At 33.5% G+C, this 18,773-nt stretch overlaps 1 protein-coding gene and 1 long non-coding RNA gene across 2 annotated transcripts; one reads left to right on the forward strand and one right to left on the reverse strand.

Moving 5' to 3' along the window:
* Positions 1-2,766: 2,766 nt before the first annotated feature.
* LOC122574582 (guanine nucleotide-binding protein subunit gamma-e) lies at positions 2,767-18,699 on the reverse strand. The gene is made up of 3 exons (XM_043742305.1): positions 18,546-18,699; positions 14,085-14,251; positions 2,767-5,381 (listed from the first exon to the last, which is right to left on the reverse strand). The coding sequence occupies exons 2-3, from the start codon at positions 14,195-14,197 to the stop codon at positions 5,276-5,278; spliced, it is 219 nt and encodes a 72-aa protein (XP_043598240.1). The 5' UTR covers positions 14,198-14,251; positions 18,546-18,699; the 3' UTR covers positions 2,767-5,275.
* LOC122574584 lies at positions 6,952-14,075 on the forward strand. The gene is made up of 3 exons (XR_006319106.1): positions 6,952-10,158; positions 10,236-11,385; positions 13,559-14,075. It is a non-coding gene; the product is annotated as an uncharacterized LOC122574584 (long non-coding RNA).
* Positions 18,700-18,773: the final 74 nt, after the last annotated feature.

Genomic DNA, 18,773 nt, shown 5'->3' on the forward strand with positions numbered 1-18,773 from the left:
GTGATTGTTCAACCTAGATGTCATTTTTACCTGTCACGTAAATGAAAAAGTACCTTTAATTAATCGGCTGTCTGAAGGCTTCCACGTCGTTACTTCATCGATATACATATTAGACATTTATATCTATTTATATCCTTAGTAGAAAATAACAATAAATACAAATATTTGAGTTATTATAACATTGTTTGATATCTAAATATAATTACGTAGTTATATGTCATGATGTAGGTTTGTCATTTTAGATTCATATGTAAATTAATTTCCAAAACTTAATTGCAATCTAAAATAGACTTTTCTAGTGTTTCTTATTATAATTAAGTTTAACATTTGTACGTAAATTAACTGAAAGCGTTAAAAAATTGTGATTTCAGTATCTGTTCTGCAATAGAAATGTTGTTTGTTATTGTAGAAGCTTTATAAAATAATATAACTATAATATTCGAGATATGTTTCATCCGAATGGCAATCGTTTAAATGTTTCATAATAATATCAAATAATATCCTTATATCGCAATGTGCATAATGAAAGCAATGCATAATGAAAAAATATAGAAAGTCAATCTCTTGAATTTATGCTTAACAGTTGATTGCCATGAAAATATTATAACACGCGTTGCAAAATGGCATTGCGGAGGAAATAGTATCAATCATCGATGTTAATCAATGATACAATAAGGTATACGATAAGCCTGCTTGGTACAATTCTATAGAAATTGACTGAGTAAAATGAAATTTTATCGCCATTGTCCTATGTTATTTATCAGACAATAAAAACTTAATTTCGTTTTTGAAAATGCTGCCATTCAAAACTTCCGAGTATACTTATAAAGTTTTCCTTCGGTAAATGAATGTATTATTTTAAATATTATTCTGTATTACGATAATGAAGATATGCATATTTAGTTATTCATTTTCTTTTCTTGCAAGGAAGTCATTAGATGTTCCTCTTTGGTTAGAAAGCATTGTAAGTAATCTTTTTGACATTTACAATTGCCTGATACCCGGACTTTGTTATAACTCTTGAAAATTACTAATTAATAAGGAACCTACACAAGATTCATGACATATACATACAATTAAGGAGATTCAAATCTAGAAATGGAGGCTGTTTAATTGGACTTTCCTATCACATTAACCTTTCACGAGAAATTTCTTTTAAATACGACCAAATCTACTATAAAGATGGAACATCGTTGCATATAAACTAGATGGACTATCATTAATTAAGACAAAATATTCTATGCATAGCGGTAAAATAACCGGTCCCATGAGTTAATTACACAGAATTTCTGGATGTTTAATCCTCAGCCAGGTGCATAAGTTTGATAAATATTTGGTAATAGATCACATACTAGAAACGTTTCAAAATGCGTTAATTAAAGTTTGGAGATAAGATAAGCGTTTGTCTTAATTATTTAAACCATTAAAACCGAGAAGTATTGTATGCGTATGTGTTTCATTCAAATGAAAGATAGAGTATTAGATCTGAAATTCGTTTCCCATTTGTAAAGATTCTAGTGAAATTTCATGAATAATTCTTTAATTTTATGAATAAAAATGTATATTTTCGTTACATTTATCTTTTGTTATGCATCCTACATATAATACGATGAAAAACGAACAATTTGACATATTTTGAAGAATTTGAATGGTTTTAAATTACGTCTCAACAAATACACCTACAAACTGGAATATCCGATATACTTTTACCATCTTTTACAATTTTCTAATAATTTAACATATTAATATAGCGATTTAACACACTTTGATGCTATTAAGTGGTCAATGATTCAACATTCAAAACAAGTATCTTCTTCCTCAATTATCTATTAGCAGTTCATTAACAAAAATTAACGAAGAAATATTTTCAGGCTTAAATTACGTATCACAATGTTCCTTCTTCATATTCCAAGATAAGAAACTATGGTACCAATTAAAAAAGTACGTACACCGATAACAAACGAATCATAAAATATTTTATATTCGTTATCACTTATATTTCAATAGATATTAACCTTCGAACACATTTGCTAACAATAAATCTTTCTTTCCTCGTGCAAACGGATGGGCCACGTGATTTTTTCTTAACGTCCCCTACAAGTACAAACACGTAGAGAAATAATTATCGTGCATTCTCTAGGAAGAAACCTCCATCAGTTTTATTAATCACCCATATCGTCTAGAACGTTTCATGGAAGACGATATCGAAATAAAATACCGTGACCAAAGCATATCCTCGATAATTATTAATTGTTGGAAAGCCAAGCAGCTATCCATAAGACTTCTTGCATGTAGTAAAAAGTGAAAGTAATTTTTCATTATGTTCCTCTTTTCATCCTTCACACGCGTTTTATTCGATGACACAACGATATAATTCGACATTGTGCCCCAACGAAAATACAATCTCCTTTCTCGTTTTCTGCTTTCTTTTTTCTTCATTCTCTTCTTCTCATCCATCATTTTTACGAATACGTAGCTACATTGTTGCAAACACATTTCTGAAATGCAACACCTCCTCCAAAAGGAATCTCGGCCTCGTTCGCCAGACGTTTCAGGGCTGAAGATAAGTTTTCCTGCGCGAGCGAGCTTAAGAGGTTTGCTTGGTAATCGACAGTGGAAACGGTTGTTGAACAATGAACGCCAGAATCGATACAGAATATCGTGGGCGAAGAATCACGGGCCACGTCAATGGCCGTTCAGCAGAATCGCATCTCCACGGTGTATTCTTCGGCAGTTTCTTGTGGTTTTGAACAACCCTCGAGAGAATTCGAGTTAGGCGTTTACGATACTTTATTTTTGTTTTATCTGTCTGTGGTACATACAGGATGGTCCCTGCAATGAAAATTGCTTTAATAACATTATAAATTCTGTTTACAAATTACAAAGGAAATTGGTACGAATTAATACTGTACACTGCACCGTGAAACGTGTTATTTTTAAGTTTTCTTTCTTATGATCTGTTTTAGGGTATAGACTTTATAATTATCCGTGTGTTTTGTTGTTAAGCATTTTGGCAGTCTTAGCTATGCAAAATTGTCATTCGTGGTACAATTAAATTGGAGAAAAAAGCAATGGATTGTTTAAAGAAGAAGTTATTCAATGATATACTTCATTTTTTTTTTAGGGAATTGAATTTTGAAATTACGGAATATATCCGCGCAATCTTGTCTGATGTATTGATAAATATCGGTGTTGGTCTAATTTATTGGTGGAGAAGTTTCGAACTTTTTAAGCTTATCGCTGTTGTTTTCTCTTGTTTTCTAAAATTAATGACGATTGAGATTAATTAAAATAGAACATCATATAAAAATGATTTTTAGATTAATGTACATACGATGTTAATGAAATATGTATTAGGAATAAGAGTCTGTGAAATTATCTGTTTAGATACGCAAGATATTTCATTCGCCATAAATTCTTGAATATCTGCTAAAAATATGGAAAAATGTTTAACAATGAAATCACGCGGGTTAGATGATGAAACACGTATAATAATAATATTAAAATGATCATTTTATGAAAATTTTTAAATGACCAGCCATCTTATTCCTTCGAGTCGTATAATTTTGTTTCAGAGACTTTTCACATCTTCATAAATGTCAAAAATATTCAAGATATTCACGAACAATGAAACACCTTGCATTTACCTAACGCTATACTTATTTGAAGCAACGACGTCTCTACCACAGTGATTAAAATAAACACGAGTTTAATCAAATAACCAACGAATACGATTAAACTTTACGATGACCATTTCGGAAACGTTGAATTAACTAACTTAATTAAAAGGTAGAGAACACTACCGTTCTTTTGCAAAATAAAAACGTTTCTATAAATTCTGAAGAAACGCTAGATTACGAAAGCACGCGACAGAAACTAATGCCCGATGTAAAGGAACAGGACGAAACAGCATACAATAATCTCCATTAAACGATGTGAATATATTATATTTTCGTAAGAAATTCGCAGAAATATGCATAGCGTATTAATCGTACGACATATGGTATAACGTGTGTACATATAATGACGTTAGATTACATTGTGTACTTAAGATAAATAATCCTTACACGATATAATGAACGATTCAAAAGAGTTTTCCGTGGTACTAGATTCGAATTGCACACGATGTGTATTACGACGCGTAACACGTGTCCGAGTCGAAACGGGTTGGATCGAATCGAAACGAATTGAGTCGAATTGGAACTGATATTATTCAGAACTCATCCAAAACTCGGAACTCGAAACGACGACGAAGCGGAAGCGCGTACTCGTAGCGGAGCCCGTTTCAGAAGATCCGTTCGTCTTGCGCCGTTTCGCCCGCTCTCTCGTTTAAGTCCTCTTAGATCGATTAAATTTTCACCGTGCCCGTGCCTTTTCGTTCGTAGCCTTGCTTTTCTAAAATCCTCGGATAGATTAAATCGAGCTCACTCAGAGGGAATTCATTTATTCCGAGAGAAAGGGAGCGGCCCTTCGAAAAGAAGGAAACGAAGGATGAAGAGGCTGAAGAGGAGAGAGAGAGAGAGAGAGAGAGAGAGAGAGAGAGAAATAGAAAGCGATAGACGCACGAGGTGAAAGTTTAACCAATTAATATCGATACACGATACTTTTCGCGTCTCGGTTCGCCGTCGTGCGAATCGATCGAAACTTAGCCAGATCAAGGACCACGTCCTCAGAATAGCTCGAGTAGTCAATTCGAGAACCGCGGAGATTAGAGAGACAAAGAAAGCCGGGCTGAAACGTGCCACTCGTTCGTTTGCATGCCAAACGGGAAAGTTACCGCGAACAGGTAACCGCGAGGAATTAGATTGTTGAATAATTTGCTCCGGCTACTTTGATTTCGCTTCGCGCCAGTCGTGCTCCTCCTTCCGAGACTTTGCTGCTTTCCTGGCACCTTCCTCTTCCAGGATTTCATCCAAATCGCTCCGCCAACGCCTGATTTCTCTTTCTCCTCTTGTCCTTCTTCTTTTGCTCATCGTAATTCCTTCCCATTCGTCATACGTCTTTCCTATCCTTTCTTTAACTCCTTCCTCTTCTTACTTTCTGTCTTTTTTTTTAACGTTTTTCTTCTTTTACGTGTATTTCTCGTCTTTTTGTTTTTGTTTTTTTATTTTAGTTTGTCTGTTTCGTTCTTTTGGTTTTATTATTCGTTTCGCTGGTTTAACTTGAAACGCGGCTAAAACGTTTTCCGCTTCTCCTGCTCGCTTCGGATGGTATTCGCTCAGATGCTTCCTCGCCTCTTCTCCTTCTCCTTCTCCCCTGCGGTTCTACGTCCTGATTACATGATTATGCATTTGCCTCTCTCGGCCCAGGGATTGTTCTTCTTGTCGGGCGCGTGTATCAGTGGGTCAGTCTTCTCGTTCTCTTCCACATACTCCCTCATCCTGGAAGCAAGCAGATCGTCTACTAGATCAAGTTTTCTTTTGATTCAGTTGTGTTCGTTCGGTTATATTTTCGACTATCGCTGAAGGTGGAATCTCTTACGAGAACGTTGAATGGTTCTAGGAATCGAAAAAACGAAATATTTATTAATGATTGAATGTACAAAATTAAAAACGAAAGAGCGTAAAATAACGAAGAAATATCAATAATTTTCAACCTCTGATGGAATGGTTCCGAATAAAAAGGCAAATTATGTTGAACTAAGCTGAAACACAGTTCAATGCAGAAATTCTTACGAAGAAGTAAAAAATTAAAAGGAATCGATTGGAATTAGCTGCAGACAATTGTTTATACTAAAAGGTGTTACGATATATTATATATTTAATGATGATATTTCTAACATGTTTATGATTGTCGATTTAACTACCAATTACTTGTTGATTACGTACACGTTCAGTGGTCAATGATATTCCCATATCACCATTACATAATTCTTACATTATCATTATGCAACAGTTACATTATCAATGCATATTGGTTACGACTCTACCTATTGATTGTATATCAATTTTAATAAATTTCGTTACGAATTATATCCCGAAAAATTACTAGTTTTGTAATTTCAATTTTAAAAGAAATTTCAATCAAAAGATTATATAAAACATTCATTCGAATATCTCATTCGAAATATATTCGATCTAATAAGTATTTAAAATATGTTCGATATTTTCAGGAAAGAACGAAATCCAAATGAATTTCCAGGTGCCTGAGGAGACACGTTGACGAGATATAATACAGGATCGTTGTAAACGTAACAAGGTTGCAAGCGATGCAAGGAAAAGTGCAGCGAGGAACGAATAGTTGGTCGTTTCGCCAAGAAGGCTCGGTGAAAGGGACTCGCGGCCAGTCTGGCCGATTTTGCGTTCAAGGAGAATTCTGTGTTCCGAAGGTTCGCGACTGCTCAATCGCGATCGACCAATTTTTCCGATTTTCTCGCTAAATACTTCTAGATAAAACAACTTCAAGAAATTCTAGCGCAATTCGTGCAACTATACTTTATGACATCGGTCTAATCAATTCCCCTTAAAATAAAAAGAATCAGAGAAACATTAAGCCTTTGCAAGAAGCTAAAAAGTATTGTAGTAGATAGGTATCTAGAAATTGTAGTCTAAAACAATCTAAACTGATTCTTATAAGTGCGTTACGAATATTGGTTTAGAAATTATTTATTGCAAATTATTTTTTAAATTTGTCTTTATTCAGAATTTATCTATCGCAACGATATCTTCTAAATTTTTCTTAACTTTCTGATAATGTCTTTCGCAATAGTTTCAGATTTCTTGATTAAAGTGAATTTATAGCACTTTCTATTGCGCTCTGTTGTTTGCACTGATCTCCAGATATCCAACGTTATCTTGAATCTATCTGATCGCAAAGAATAAGTCGAAAGGATACGGCACAAATTCTTCAGCTATGTCGTTGAATAAAGCAGGTCGTCCTATGTCTACATGCAATCGCAACTATAATTCCAGCAAGATTTTTTCAAGTTGATGAGTTACAGGGGGAAGGATTTAAATTATGTATCTGGTATCTAGATACAGTAGGGATTATGTAATGATAATGGAACTATTTTATGGAATTTTATTTATGGAATTATGAAAAAATTAATTCTAGAACTAGGTATCATTCTTTTCAAAAATTATCCAAAAGTATCGCACGTGTTCTAAAACACAGCAATAGTCAATAATATAATTGATTAACGGTAGTAAATAATTTTTGTACACATAGTAGTTTCTACTTTAATTTACTTTAACTCTGTGGTATGCTTATTATTATTTTTAATATTATATGTGGTACGCTGTGTATGTTAAAACATTCAAGCAAAGCTGTTAATGAAACAGTTTTAGTCGGTAGTATCAGTAAATCAGTAATAGTTATAATAATAAGAATCTGCTGTTCCAGTTAACTCGCAGCTTAGCGGAAAATGCGAGAAAATTATAAGCTTTCACTTATCGCTCTTATTAGAAACGAATGTGGGTTAATGACCTGTTACTACTTACACAAGTAACTTTTCAATGCTTGTTTTAGAAAACTGTTTTATGTTAAAATCGTATTATTCAAGATTATTTAAAAATTGGCAAATTATATTAAACTTTATCAATTGCTTCCTAAGATAGGTGAATGAGATGAATGAATTATTATTATTTTATTAATATCTTACCAAGCACAGTATTCTATTACACTTAAAGGACCCGCGTTCATTATGATAGAAAATAATTTCTACAACTTTCACAACGTAGTTTCTAGACCTCCACATGCATCCAAACCCTATAATGTAAACTATATTATCAACTTCAACATATCAAGTTTGGAGACATTAAATTCTATGTAAAAGCTCGTTTAACTCTCGGGCAGCAAAGACTGGGTCAATACTGACTCATATAGATATTTCATGTTTATTAGGTACTTTCTATATTACATTTACGTATTCTGTTCTATTAAACTGTTAGGTTGAGTAATACATTCATTCACGTTTCCTTAAAAGAACGTCGAACGTTATTCGTATAAAATCTACCTAATTAAAGAGTAACTTTTTCATTCTATTTCTTTATTTTATACCTTCTATGAAAAAAATTCAAATACGTTTCTTTTCACATTCTTTAAATAGTTTTTATAATATTTTTCGAAATTAGACTGGTATTAACAATTTATTTAATTTTCAGCTTCATAGCCTAGGAAATGTGAACTTGGTTTATATTGTCTTCTACTCAACACACATACCCGTACAATTATTCCCTCGTCTTTCTCATCCTTCCATAACTCCATTCATATCATTTATCCACCTAACTCTATTCAGATGACTCTATTTCGAACGCTTACTCCTTATTCTAGCCTCTGCTACTCGCTTTAGAACTATCCTAATCCCTCCATTTATCCTCTACTTCATTACATCTACTTTTCTTTTCTCCCGCCCTCGTCCTTTTCCTTCCTCATTCCTACAATGCTGCTCCTTTCCACCATTCCACCACGCGTTACTCCTTTCTATCGTATAGAACTTTTTCCACGCTTAAATTTACTGTTTGCACACCTGTATAGTTCTCTACTAAGTGTTCCATCGTTATATATATTCCTTCTGTATATCCTACACAGTCTGTCCTGCTCCTTCCTCCAATACCTATCTCCTTCTTCCATATTTTCACATCTTGCTCTTACCATAAGGTTCTAGCTTCCCCTTGTACCAACCTCCATAAAGTGGGATGCTCACCACCGTATAAATACCTGTACAGTATACGATACCTAGAGTTTCTTATTTTACTGTACTGCAACTGTCTTTGGTTCAGTATCTCTCAGCAAAGAAAGAAGAATAAATGCTTGTTTACAATGCATCTTACAAGCGCAAATAGCAAATTAGAATTCGAAACAATTAGAGTGTTAATTTCTTTCTGAAGTTTATTATTTTCTCAAGCAGTCAGAACTTCATTATATCGACAAAAGTGGTGGGTGTTAAATCCAGGCCATTAGTGTTTATAGTCGACTACATTGTCCACGTAAATTTCCTATATAGTAAGTCACTATATGTAACTGTAATAGCGACTATGATATACAATATAAGTATTCCTACTAGATAAAGCTAATACACGATACAAAAGCAACTTTTCCTATGTACCACAAGAGCAAAGTTTCACAAGCATAATGCTTCGCGAAAGTATCCGGAATGTTCGCCATAGAAAAGTTTTACGAACACAGTCAACTTTCTATATTGTACATTAACTTTTTACTAAATACATGTTGATAGTAAGTACCTTGTAATTTCTACATCGATCTTCAGATTCGTTTCAAATTTCACGAATAAAATCATGACAGTCGTATCTCGCTACAATACAAATGAAATTTGTGAAGACGTTTTATCTAATGCACATAATACAGTGGCTACAAAAAGTACTAGCACGCTACTGTGTCTATTATAAGAATTATGTACTGATTAATTAAATCCAAGTATATTAAATTTCTATAAAAATTTCGTAGGACCTCGTGAAAAATCATCTTATTAGAAACTAAGGATACGTGTAAAGACCTTTTCTATATACCGTATGTAAGTAAAAATTTCCTATGGTAATCGTTCGAATAGTTTTATGAGTCGCTGTATACAATATACGCTGTATGTAGTTGGCACGGAAAATACTGTTCCTTCCAAGGAATTTCAAAGCGCGCGAAGGGAAAAAGCGCACCACGTTTGAAAGAGGAGAATGTCCGGCGTTAAGTGCAAGACGGTGAGCGAGAGATTAGCTCGATCGGTAAGAGAGGAAGAAAAAAATGGGAGGTACCTTTCACTCGGGCACTCTCCGAGTAGCAGACCGCGGAAACTTTTTGCTTTCGCGTACGATTCCCCTCGAAAACCGCAACGAGCAACGTCGTTGCTCGAATGCGGTTCCGCGTTCGTTCCGCAACGCTGTGCAACTTCCCATATGTTATCGAACACTGAACGTGTGTCTCATTAGGTGCGCGTCGCCATTACAGCCTCTAGACCTCAGAGAAATGTTGGACTAATTGTGCGCGTCCACTCAAACGAACCAAGATTGATATATAAGCAAGATTATCCTTATTTACTTATTTGTCGATTTGCTTGAGATCTTCTTAATTAAAATAGCTGTCTATGTTATTGTACTAGAGTGTAACATATCCCATTGGTGACGTAATATGGTTTTTTCGATCCTTTACTGATTTTACGTTCGTTAATATTACATACATCGTAGAAGTTACACGTCAGCAGCCATTTAGGTAAAAATTTATCGTCATTGAAAAGAATCAGTGGCAAATTTTAAACATATAAAGAAATAAAGAATATTTTCTACTAGCTGCTGCTACTGGCAAGGCAAAGATATAGCGCAAGATTGTGGGTATTGTGCGATTGGTGGTGGACTACGGATTTTGATATATTTATGGGAAATTTGAGGATGCAAAGGTATACAGAATACACATAATACGGATATTGTATAGAACACGCTGCGCTTAAGCTCCGTTCTTCGTAACCCTGTACATAAGGATGTAAATTTGCATAAATATCTGCTAGTGGTAAATATAAAAGCAGAATGAATTTATAATACAGTCCAGTATGTATCCATTCAGTTGTAACATACACGTAAAACGTCCTCTCTCTTTAATAAAATTTTTCCAATCCGAGATATTCTCCTTCAACTAATGTAATATAAGAATCAGAAGATCAACAAAGATGAATCTACATATCACATTTTTCCTATGGGTTTCGCATCTTTTTACGTCTTCGTTCATGACGTGAGACTATCCGAAAATTACGCCTTTCTATCATATTAGGAAAGATAGTTAACATGTAAAACTCCTACAACTTTGATACAATTAATTCGTTCGTATGAACCAGCTGGTATGTAAGTATGCACAATGCGAACGTCTAAAAGTGATCAGTCCACGAATATGCGATTAACAGATACTCCACGTCCAAGGAGATCCTGTCCCAACGTGTAATATGGGAACGTCGGTGTAATTTAACCTTGACTGTCGATTACTAGCAGCATGTTGCGGCACGCCGCGCCACACCACACCGATTACGTCGTCATCTACACTATTCTACACGTCTCGCGTTTCTCGATTCGTCTAGGAAGCGGCTTCTATGATCACTTTGTCCGAACGATTTTTATACGACACCGCGACGATTGTTTCGTTCGAGTCGGTTCAGCATGACTCGATCAATACTGCGTCGTTCGATTTGTTTTTTTAACCACCGTCTGAGTTGCTACTTTATTACAATATAATATCTCAAGTATCATGAACAACCCAGAGGTTATAAATAAGAGGCAAATAAATTAAAAAACTGTATTTTTTTTTTTAAAGCAAATGAAAATTACATGAACAGCTTTTGTTCCCGAGTATAGAAGAAGTAAATATACGGTTCTTCTAAATGCAAGCAATCGAGAATTTCTTACATATTTACAAAGAATTCGGTAATTGCGAGAAGAGTAACTCTATGTGAAAGTAAGTGAAAAATATAGAATAATTTTCGTTGATTATAGCAGGCTTTATTTTTCCAAGAAAAATCAATGTAAAAGAGTTTCATTAGAAAATCTTAAAACAAATAGATTTGATACCTTGTCTTTTAAATAATTACAGAATTGTTAATTACCTCTTTATGATGATATTGTTCTATTTCTAAAACTAATTGCATTTGTTTTGAAAACTTATAAATCTTTATAATTTGGAATGGATAACTATACATGTAAGACAGTACTAATAGATACTAATTCAGCGTCGGGATAAAGAAACACGGTAGTTCGAGAAGTAACTAATTAAGAAAAGTCTTAGGATCAGATGACAGTATGTAATCTATGAACGAAAGATTCTAGACGTTTGATATTAAACTATAAAGTATTAATATGTTGCAAGAATGAATTTCCAAAATGAAGAGAATTGATTAAAGATCAAGTACTCAAGTAGCTGAGGGATTATGAATTCATTACACCAGAAAACCAGAATTACTAATATTGATTTGACCTAATATCCTAGTATAATGTAAAATAATATTAAAAATAGTATTCGTCGATAATCGCCTAACTTTTTTGTGCAAATTTGGAATTCTAAGATTAATTAACGCGGAAAATGACAAATCAACGCGTGAAATAATATTCAAAACTCTTTTCTTATCTCACCTTAATTTTATACAGATAACATTTTCCATTCTAATGTTATAAATTCGTCACAATACAAATATTCTTTCCACACAAGCACTATAACTTATTTATCCAATTTACTTTCCATTTTTCATTAGATATATATACATATTACTAACTTTCAACCTGTTGATCGTTAAATCAATTTTCCTGGCTCCTAACGACTCGACAGATACGCCCAAGTAATCTGAGAAAAGCAAGCTGACGAACAAACAAACAAAAATATAAAATAATTAGGAAGAGCATTCATATTCTCGATAGTTTCAATGATAATGTCGATACGAAAGATTCCAAGCTTTTGTGTTTACTATTGCAAGGTTTTCTGCTGCGAAAGTCTTCATAATCGTTTTCTTGACCATTCAAGTTCTTTTGATTAATTATCAAAGTCAGTAAAATACCAACAAAGTTGTCCGTCTCGTCCAGCTTCCAAAGTTTTTCGAGGACTTTGGAATACGCCATATGAATTTTAAGAAGGAAACAGTTTTTACATGGAAGCAAGCATGAATTCGAATAAACGAATATGTGCAAGAATGTGAAAGAAGCTCGATGAAAAGATTCGAAGATTTACAAGAATTTGTTATAAATGATATATAGATACTATGACATATTAAAATAATAGTAAATTTAACAAATGTGATTAAAACGATTACAATGCCATGTTAATAATTTCTTGTGATGACTATGGTGATTTTTCCTAAATAGTATGAACAATTATTATTTTCCTTTTGTACTATGAATGTCTTTTTTGAATATTGAAGACAAACGAGAAAAAGAATTGAAAGAAAGAGGATCTCCGATCAATTACAAAGCTAGTAGGAATATATGTATTGTAAAACGTATTGTATTGTATATAATTAGTAGATTTTCGAATGTCTGAACTGAATTTTACAAGATCAGAAAATAAAAATGATTTGCTCCTCACAATCTTCGTCACACTGTTTATGTATTACACGATGTATGTATGTATTATGAATACCTTCGTAGCTAAAAATAAGTTCGAAAGAAATGCTAAATATAACACAAAATCACTTGGGTCATTTGAATGATACATTGTTTACTGGGTGCTGTTCTAGATTAATCAGTCTTAAATTTAAATTAAAAATAATTTCAGACATACAGTTTCCTTAAATATCGTATCACGTCATTATATATCATATGTTTACTAAATTTGACTGTGATAGAGCCATTTGAAGTACAACCAGTCTTCCAAACTGTATCATAAAATTCATATCAAATGCAAATATGAATGTGGTTTTGACTATTAAAACTTCTCCACTAATTCACTTTTCCCAGTGTACAATGTTTCTGTATCTTTTAGTAAATTATTTATTTAAAAAGTTCGGTATGTTTGCTAAATTGTAGCCTGGAGAATGGTACGAAGATGTTACTCTGCGCGTCTTGTATAAAAATGTTGTCTAAATCCTGAACCCTTTTTAACTTCATCTATGCAACCTATCAAAAAATAATGAATCATTTCACAGGACATTCTTTCTACGATACCAAGAAGATAAAAAAATACGAGATGAACTATTCAGCCTAGAAAATGCGGCTTAATAAGTAAACAAGGAATAATCAAATACATAAAAGAGTCGTTGAAAGGACGGAACAGTCCATCGGGCAAATTGAACGAAAAAATTCGACCTATTACTCGAACAACGATGAAACAAGAAATGAGATGAAACAGCAAGGACAGCTACTTATACTGACCAATAAATTTTTACGATAACAAAGATAGATAGGAAACAACATCATGCGTTAATCAGTGTATCAAACGAAAGAAGAAGCAAAATGAAAAGGAGCAAATGAAATTTCAAGAATAATTGACGAATATAGGATGAGATAGATGGGGTTGTTGGACGCGTAACACGAAACTTTCCGTGGACCATCCTCGTCGTATCATTATCTACTAAATAAGGTGAAACAATAGAACCGTAAAAAGGAAATAAGAAAAAAATTGGAGAAACAACCGACGGAGGTGGGGCGAAAAAGAGGGGTTAATGGACTTACGCGACAATACTCTTCGAAAGGGGCCACCGTTCCATATCAGCTTGGTACTTCATGTTCTCGATCTGCTTCTTCAATGCGTCCTTGTCCATGTTAGCTAGTACACTGGGATCCATGGTTATAGCCGCGCCTCCCTTTTGCCAGATAAGAACCGAATAGCGCTTGCGCCTCTACGAAAAATCAATAGAACCGACTATGTATGGGGACTCCTGTTATTGGAACACCAAACCTACGTCACACACTGGCAACAGGAAATTCGATTCTGCGAGGAAAAGTGCACGAACTTTTCCCTCGTTGCGACCTCCGCGAGATGACAATGGATCTCGTTCTGTTCCTCGTGCACACGTGATATTCGAGCCGTGCGTAATACGGATCGAAGCGTTATATAGTTGTTTAGCCATTATTTCACTAATCGTTACCATATAGATCGTTATACCGAAGACACTTGATACTTTGATGCCGCAGGATTCAAGGACATGATCTTGGATTTCTTGGAACCGCGTAAATAAATGGTTTGTCATAGGTTTGGATAATTGGTACAACGTCGCTTATAAAAGAGAAGATGGTTTCTTTCATACAGATTTGTGTTTTTACGTATCTTGGTCTAGGTAAAGGGATGCTATCACTACAGTTGGGGAATTATAAATTATTCAATAATTACTTTTTACTGAGTATTTACAGAATGTCCCATAAAGAGTGGTACAATAAATAGCAGGGCGATATTGTATCTAAAAACGAATAAAGTACTTTAATATGACGCTTCGTTAGAATTATAGTTTCGATTGATTATAAGGTTTCGAAGAATAAAAAATTGAAATATTAGATCTTCGCGAATGACGATCTTTCAATTACTAATACCTACAGAAACCTAAAAAAATAATTATTATTTTCTTCTCGATACTTGTTTTTCCATTCGTTGATGAGCTGTTTTTAAGTACTTTCAATCAAGAACCCTTTGACGCTTCCAACGGAAGCAACGAAGCTTGAATCTTAACGAGGAACACATGGAACAAGCACAATGCACGTACCCATAATAAATTTCTAATGCTCTCTTCTCTTTTTACGGTTTGCACACTTATTCTTCTCTACCGGTAATGACCATTAGGCAGAGAAAAACCATAAATGAATTAAATTTGAACGTTCGAACAATAAAGTAAAAATGCGATAATAACGAGATGATAGTTTATTCTTAATTATATAGTTATTTGTTTAACATCCCTCCTTCTGAAAATATTTACTGCATTACGCAAAAATTAATTCCGATGTTTCTTTACCTTCAAAAATATTAATACGAACTATAACACCGTCAGACTCGAAAAATAAACACTGAATGGAACAGTCTGTTCATGGAAAAGTCGATTCGTTGCTTTACTTACACACCGATCAAGATTATTGTATCATGTATCGTAATTATCGAATTGATGGATACATTCCACATAAAATAACTACTATGGCTTCGTTCTTCGACGTTTCATAATTTGCCCTTTCAAGCTTAAATAGTCTACGTTACCTTAAGTCTTATATTATCCTAAATGTTAAAATACTCTATTTCCCTTTTCATATACTATGTACAAAGTATCCGAAAAGGTCGGGACAAAACTTATACTATATGTTAATGAGGTCAAGTAGATAAAAAAAGTTCGTATAAACTTACGTCCGAAAATGCTTTATTGAAGAGTTATAAGCGTTTAAAAATTTGTATTAATTATTTTAACAGTTATAGTAAATGAGGAATCAAAATTTCCTGCTTCTGCAGAAATGCAGAATCCCAATCGTCGAACTAATAATTGTTGAACTTTTTCGAATATCCCTGCTGTTGTAGAAATATGGAATACTAAATACATTCAATGCATGCTAATTACATAATCTCTATAACAAGTCTTAAGAGTAACCTCCTGAAAATCTTTGAACACTTATAACTCTTCGATAAAACATTTACAAGTATAAGTTTATATGAAGCTTTTTGTTTTGTCCTAATCTTTTCAGGCATTCTGTATGTAACAATTACTTTTGGTAAAAACCATTATTTCATGGTACTTGAAAGAATTGCATCTGTAATATTCTTTTTCGAAAGAGGAACAAAATTACTAAATAAATTCATTGTTTTATTCTAAATGATGTTAGACGCAAATGTATGAATACTACAATGTACGCTTAGAGGATAATTTCATTTGTGTTTCTGTTGATTGTACGAACTGTACTGGCTATGTACTTTATTTGTCATAAAATCTTCCAAGAAATTACTTTCACGATGTCAAGCCAGAACATGCTCGCAAACAGGCTTGAAATAGTTAAGAGACATTTAAGTTCATCGAATGCATGTTCACATAACGTTGTACAAGTGGAGATAACAAAATTTCCTAATTGTATTTAAATGAATTTACTTGGAAGAGAAACTAACTCAAAATATACAAAATTTATTTATTTGCGAACAAAATTAAGTTATCAAATTGCTATTAATCAAAAGTAAAATCCCAATAATGTCACCTTTAATAGAAATTTAGGCGATCATATATGCTAGAGCTATCTCATTTTGGCACAACTTCTTGAAGTTTTAAAAATAAAACAAAGTACTACATTGATTCTAGAATTTACGATATTTCGAGTTTCAGTATCTTAATAGTTACTAAACTACATATATCTAAAATGTTAGCTGTTACCCTAACACGTCTTTATATTTTTACGGAAAAATTATTCACAAATAATATATATGTGTATTAACTACAACCCACTCCTAAATTAGAAAGATCGAATTAAACAATATTCATGAATGGATGATTATATTTCATATTATAAAAAGTTATCATAATTAAAAATAAAGATTTCTATTGCTCAAGGCTACTCCTCCTCGCGCGCCAAAAATAATCTCCATTTTAGCGATCCTATCATACGAGTTGATTTTTGTCACATCTATACTATAAATATCGGTGCGAGTGTGTCTATTGCTATTTATTTCCTTCCATATTTTAAGTTACGATAATGATCACAGTTTACATTTCATTTTACTTTTCTATTTACTGTGAAATACCCTGCATATAATTGCTAATTACTATCACATAAACAGTAACCATCGAACGCAGCAAATATCATTCTACATTTTTTATATTTACGACTTATTTTTTCATGGAGAATCAGTTTTCTACTGGCATTGTACTTATTTAGTAATCTATATTATCACACATATGTATCATGCATGCATATGTATGTATGTATATGAATTACGACATGTAGCAAACAAAATTTCAAAATCGATTCTCTCCAGTAAAAAGTCTGATACAACATACAAATTTCGCACGTGTTTCTTTATACTTCATAGAAATCTTTTATATTATAGAATTTATATCTTTTTAAACAAATCCAAACTATACATATAGAGCGTGCTGCAAAATATGGTAGTACTATCGAGCAGAGATAATAAATCGAAAATAAAAAACACAATTTTTAAAAATATCTAAGGTTTCGTTTTCGAGAAAATCAATTTTGAAAATGTATCGAGTAGAGTACATGTCTAGATAATGACTTGATGAACCGTTTAGATTGATGAAACATTTTGTCTTATTCAATATTTTTGTTAGCTTACGTTGATAAGATAATAGATTGTAAAGAAAGAATGTAAGCCAAGACTCATCACGTCATTACTTATGAGTTAAACGCACGTATAGTTGTTACGTTTTCAAAATCTCCAAGTCAATCTCCTTGAAAACGAAGCTTTATATACAAAAATTTTATTCTTCTTATGCTTTTTATGCTTTCTTATGGAGAATCACATCCTGCTTTTCGTGGGACATCCTGTATAAATTACACAGTAATTCATTTAAAATATGTTGTACGCACCATATCCAATTTTAAGTATAGGAAACAAACATTCAATGTTCCTCCAACATAAACGGTCGTCAGTTTACGACCTTCCACAGAATCGTGATTTTCATCTTTATAATACAATATTACACATTTTATCTAGTTTCACATATTATTTGATTAGTGATCAGTAATCAAACATGTTATTTCCAACGAATGAAGCCTTTATCAGGCACAAAAATTACAGACGTTTGCGGTCTACGACTAATATAATGTATCAACGAAGAAAAACTTCGCAGCTCGAGAGAACAAAATCTGCTACAACCATTTGCCTCGACGTTCACTTCGAGAAATGTCTCTTAAAATGCAAGGCACGTGTGTATAGCCAACCTACGCTAAAACTAAGACCAATGGTATCTGAAAAATCAGCAGCGCAAAATGCAGTGGAAACTTTTCGGACACCATTTTGAAATAGTTTGGCGCATCCGCACCAACGTAATTAATACAGATGGATGGAAATATGAACAAATGCCGAGCGAAAATTCGGCGAAATAATTATTATCGCCGTATCTAGATTCGTTGTTTCGAAATCGTCCGCTCGCAGAATCGAATCGGTGTTTTCTTTTGACGATATTTTCGACAGGTATTCTCGATACTGGCACTTACCCAGTAAACAGAATTTCAGTGAAGAGAAGAAGTCACGTGCCACAGGAAGTCCGTCCGATAGTCGTGGTCGAATATTAGAGAGTAGCACTCACCTTGCCGGAGGTCGGAGAAGTTCTGAGATGCGCTGACTCTTGGCAGGTTTCTCGATTCGCTTACGGAAGCCTCAACAAAACTCGCCAATCTAATTTGCTGGTAATTTACGTGCCGATATTTTCAATCATTGTTGTC

This window comes from Bombus pyrosoma, linkage group LG14, assembly GCF_014825855.1.
Source record: "Bombus pyrosoma isolate SC7728 linkage group LG14, ASM1482585v1, whole genome shotgun sequence".
Taxonomy (NCBI): Eukaryota; Metazoa; Arthropoda; class Insecta; order Hymenoptera; family Apidae; genus Bombus; species Bombus pyrosoma.

Coding starts and splice junctions, on each gene's coding strand:
- LOC122574582 (XM_043742305.1), bottom strand. CDS start 14,197: ATGGATCCCAGTGTACTAGCTAACATGGACAAGGACGCATTGAAGAAG. Junction 5,382..14,084: donor CTTTCGAAGAGTATTGTCGC/GTAAGTCCATTA, acceptor GCTTGCTTCCAG/GATGAGGGAGTATGTGGAAG.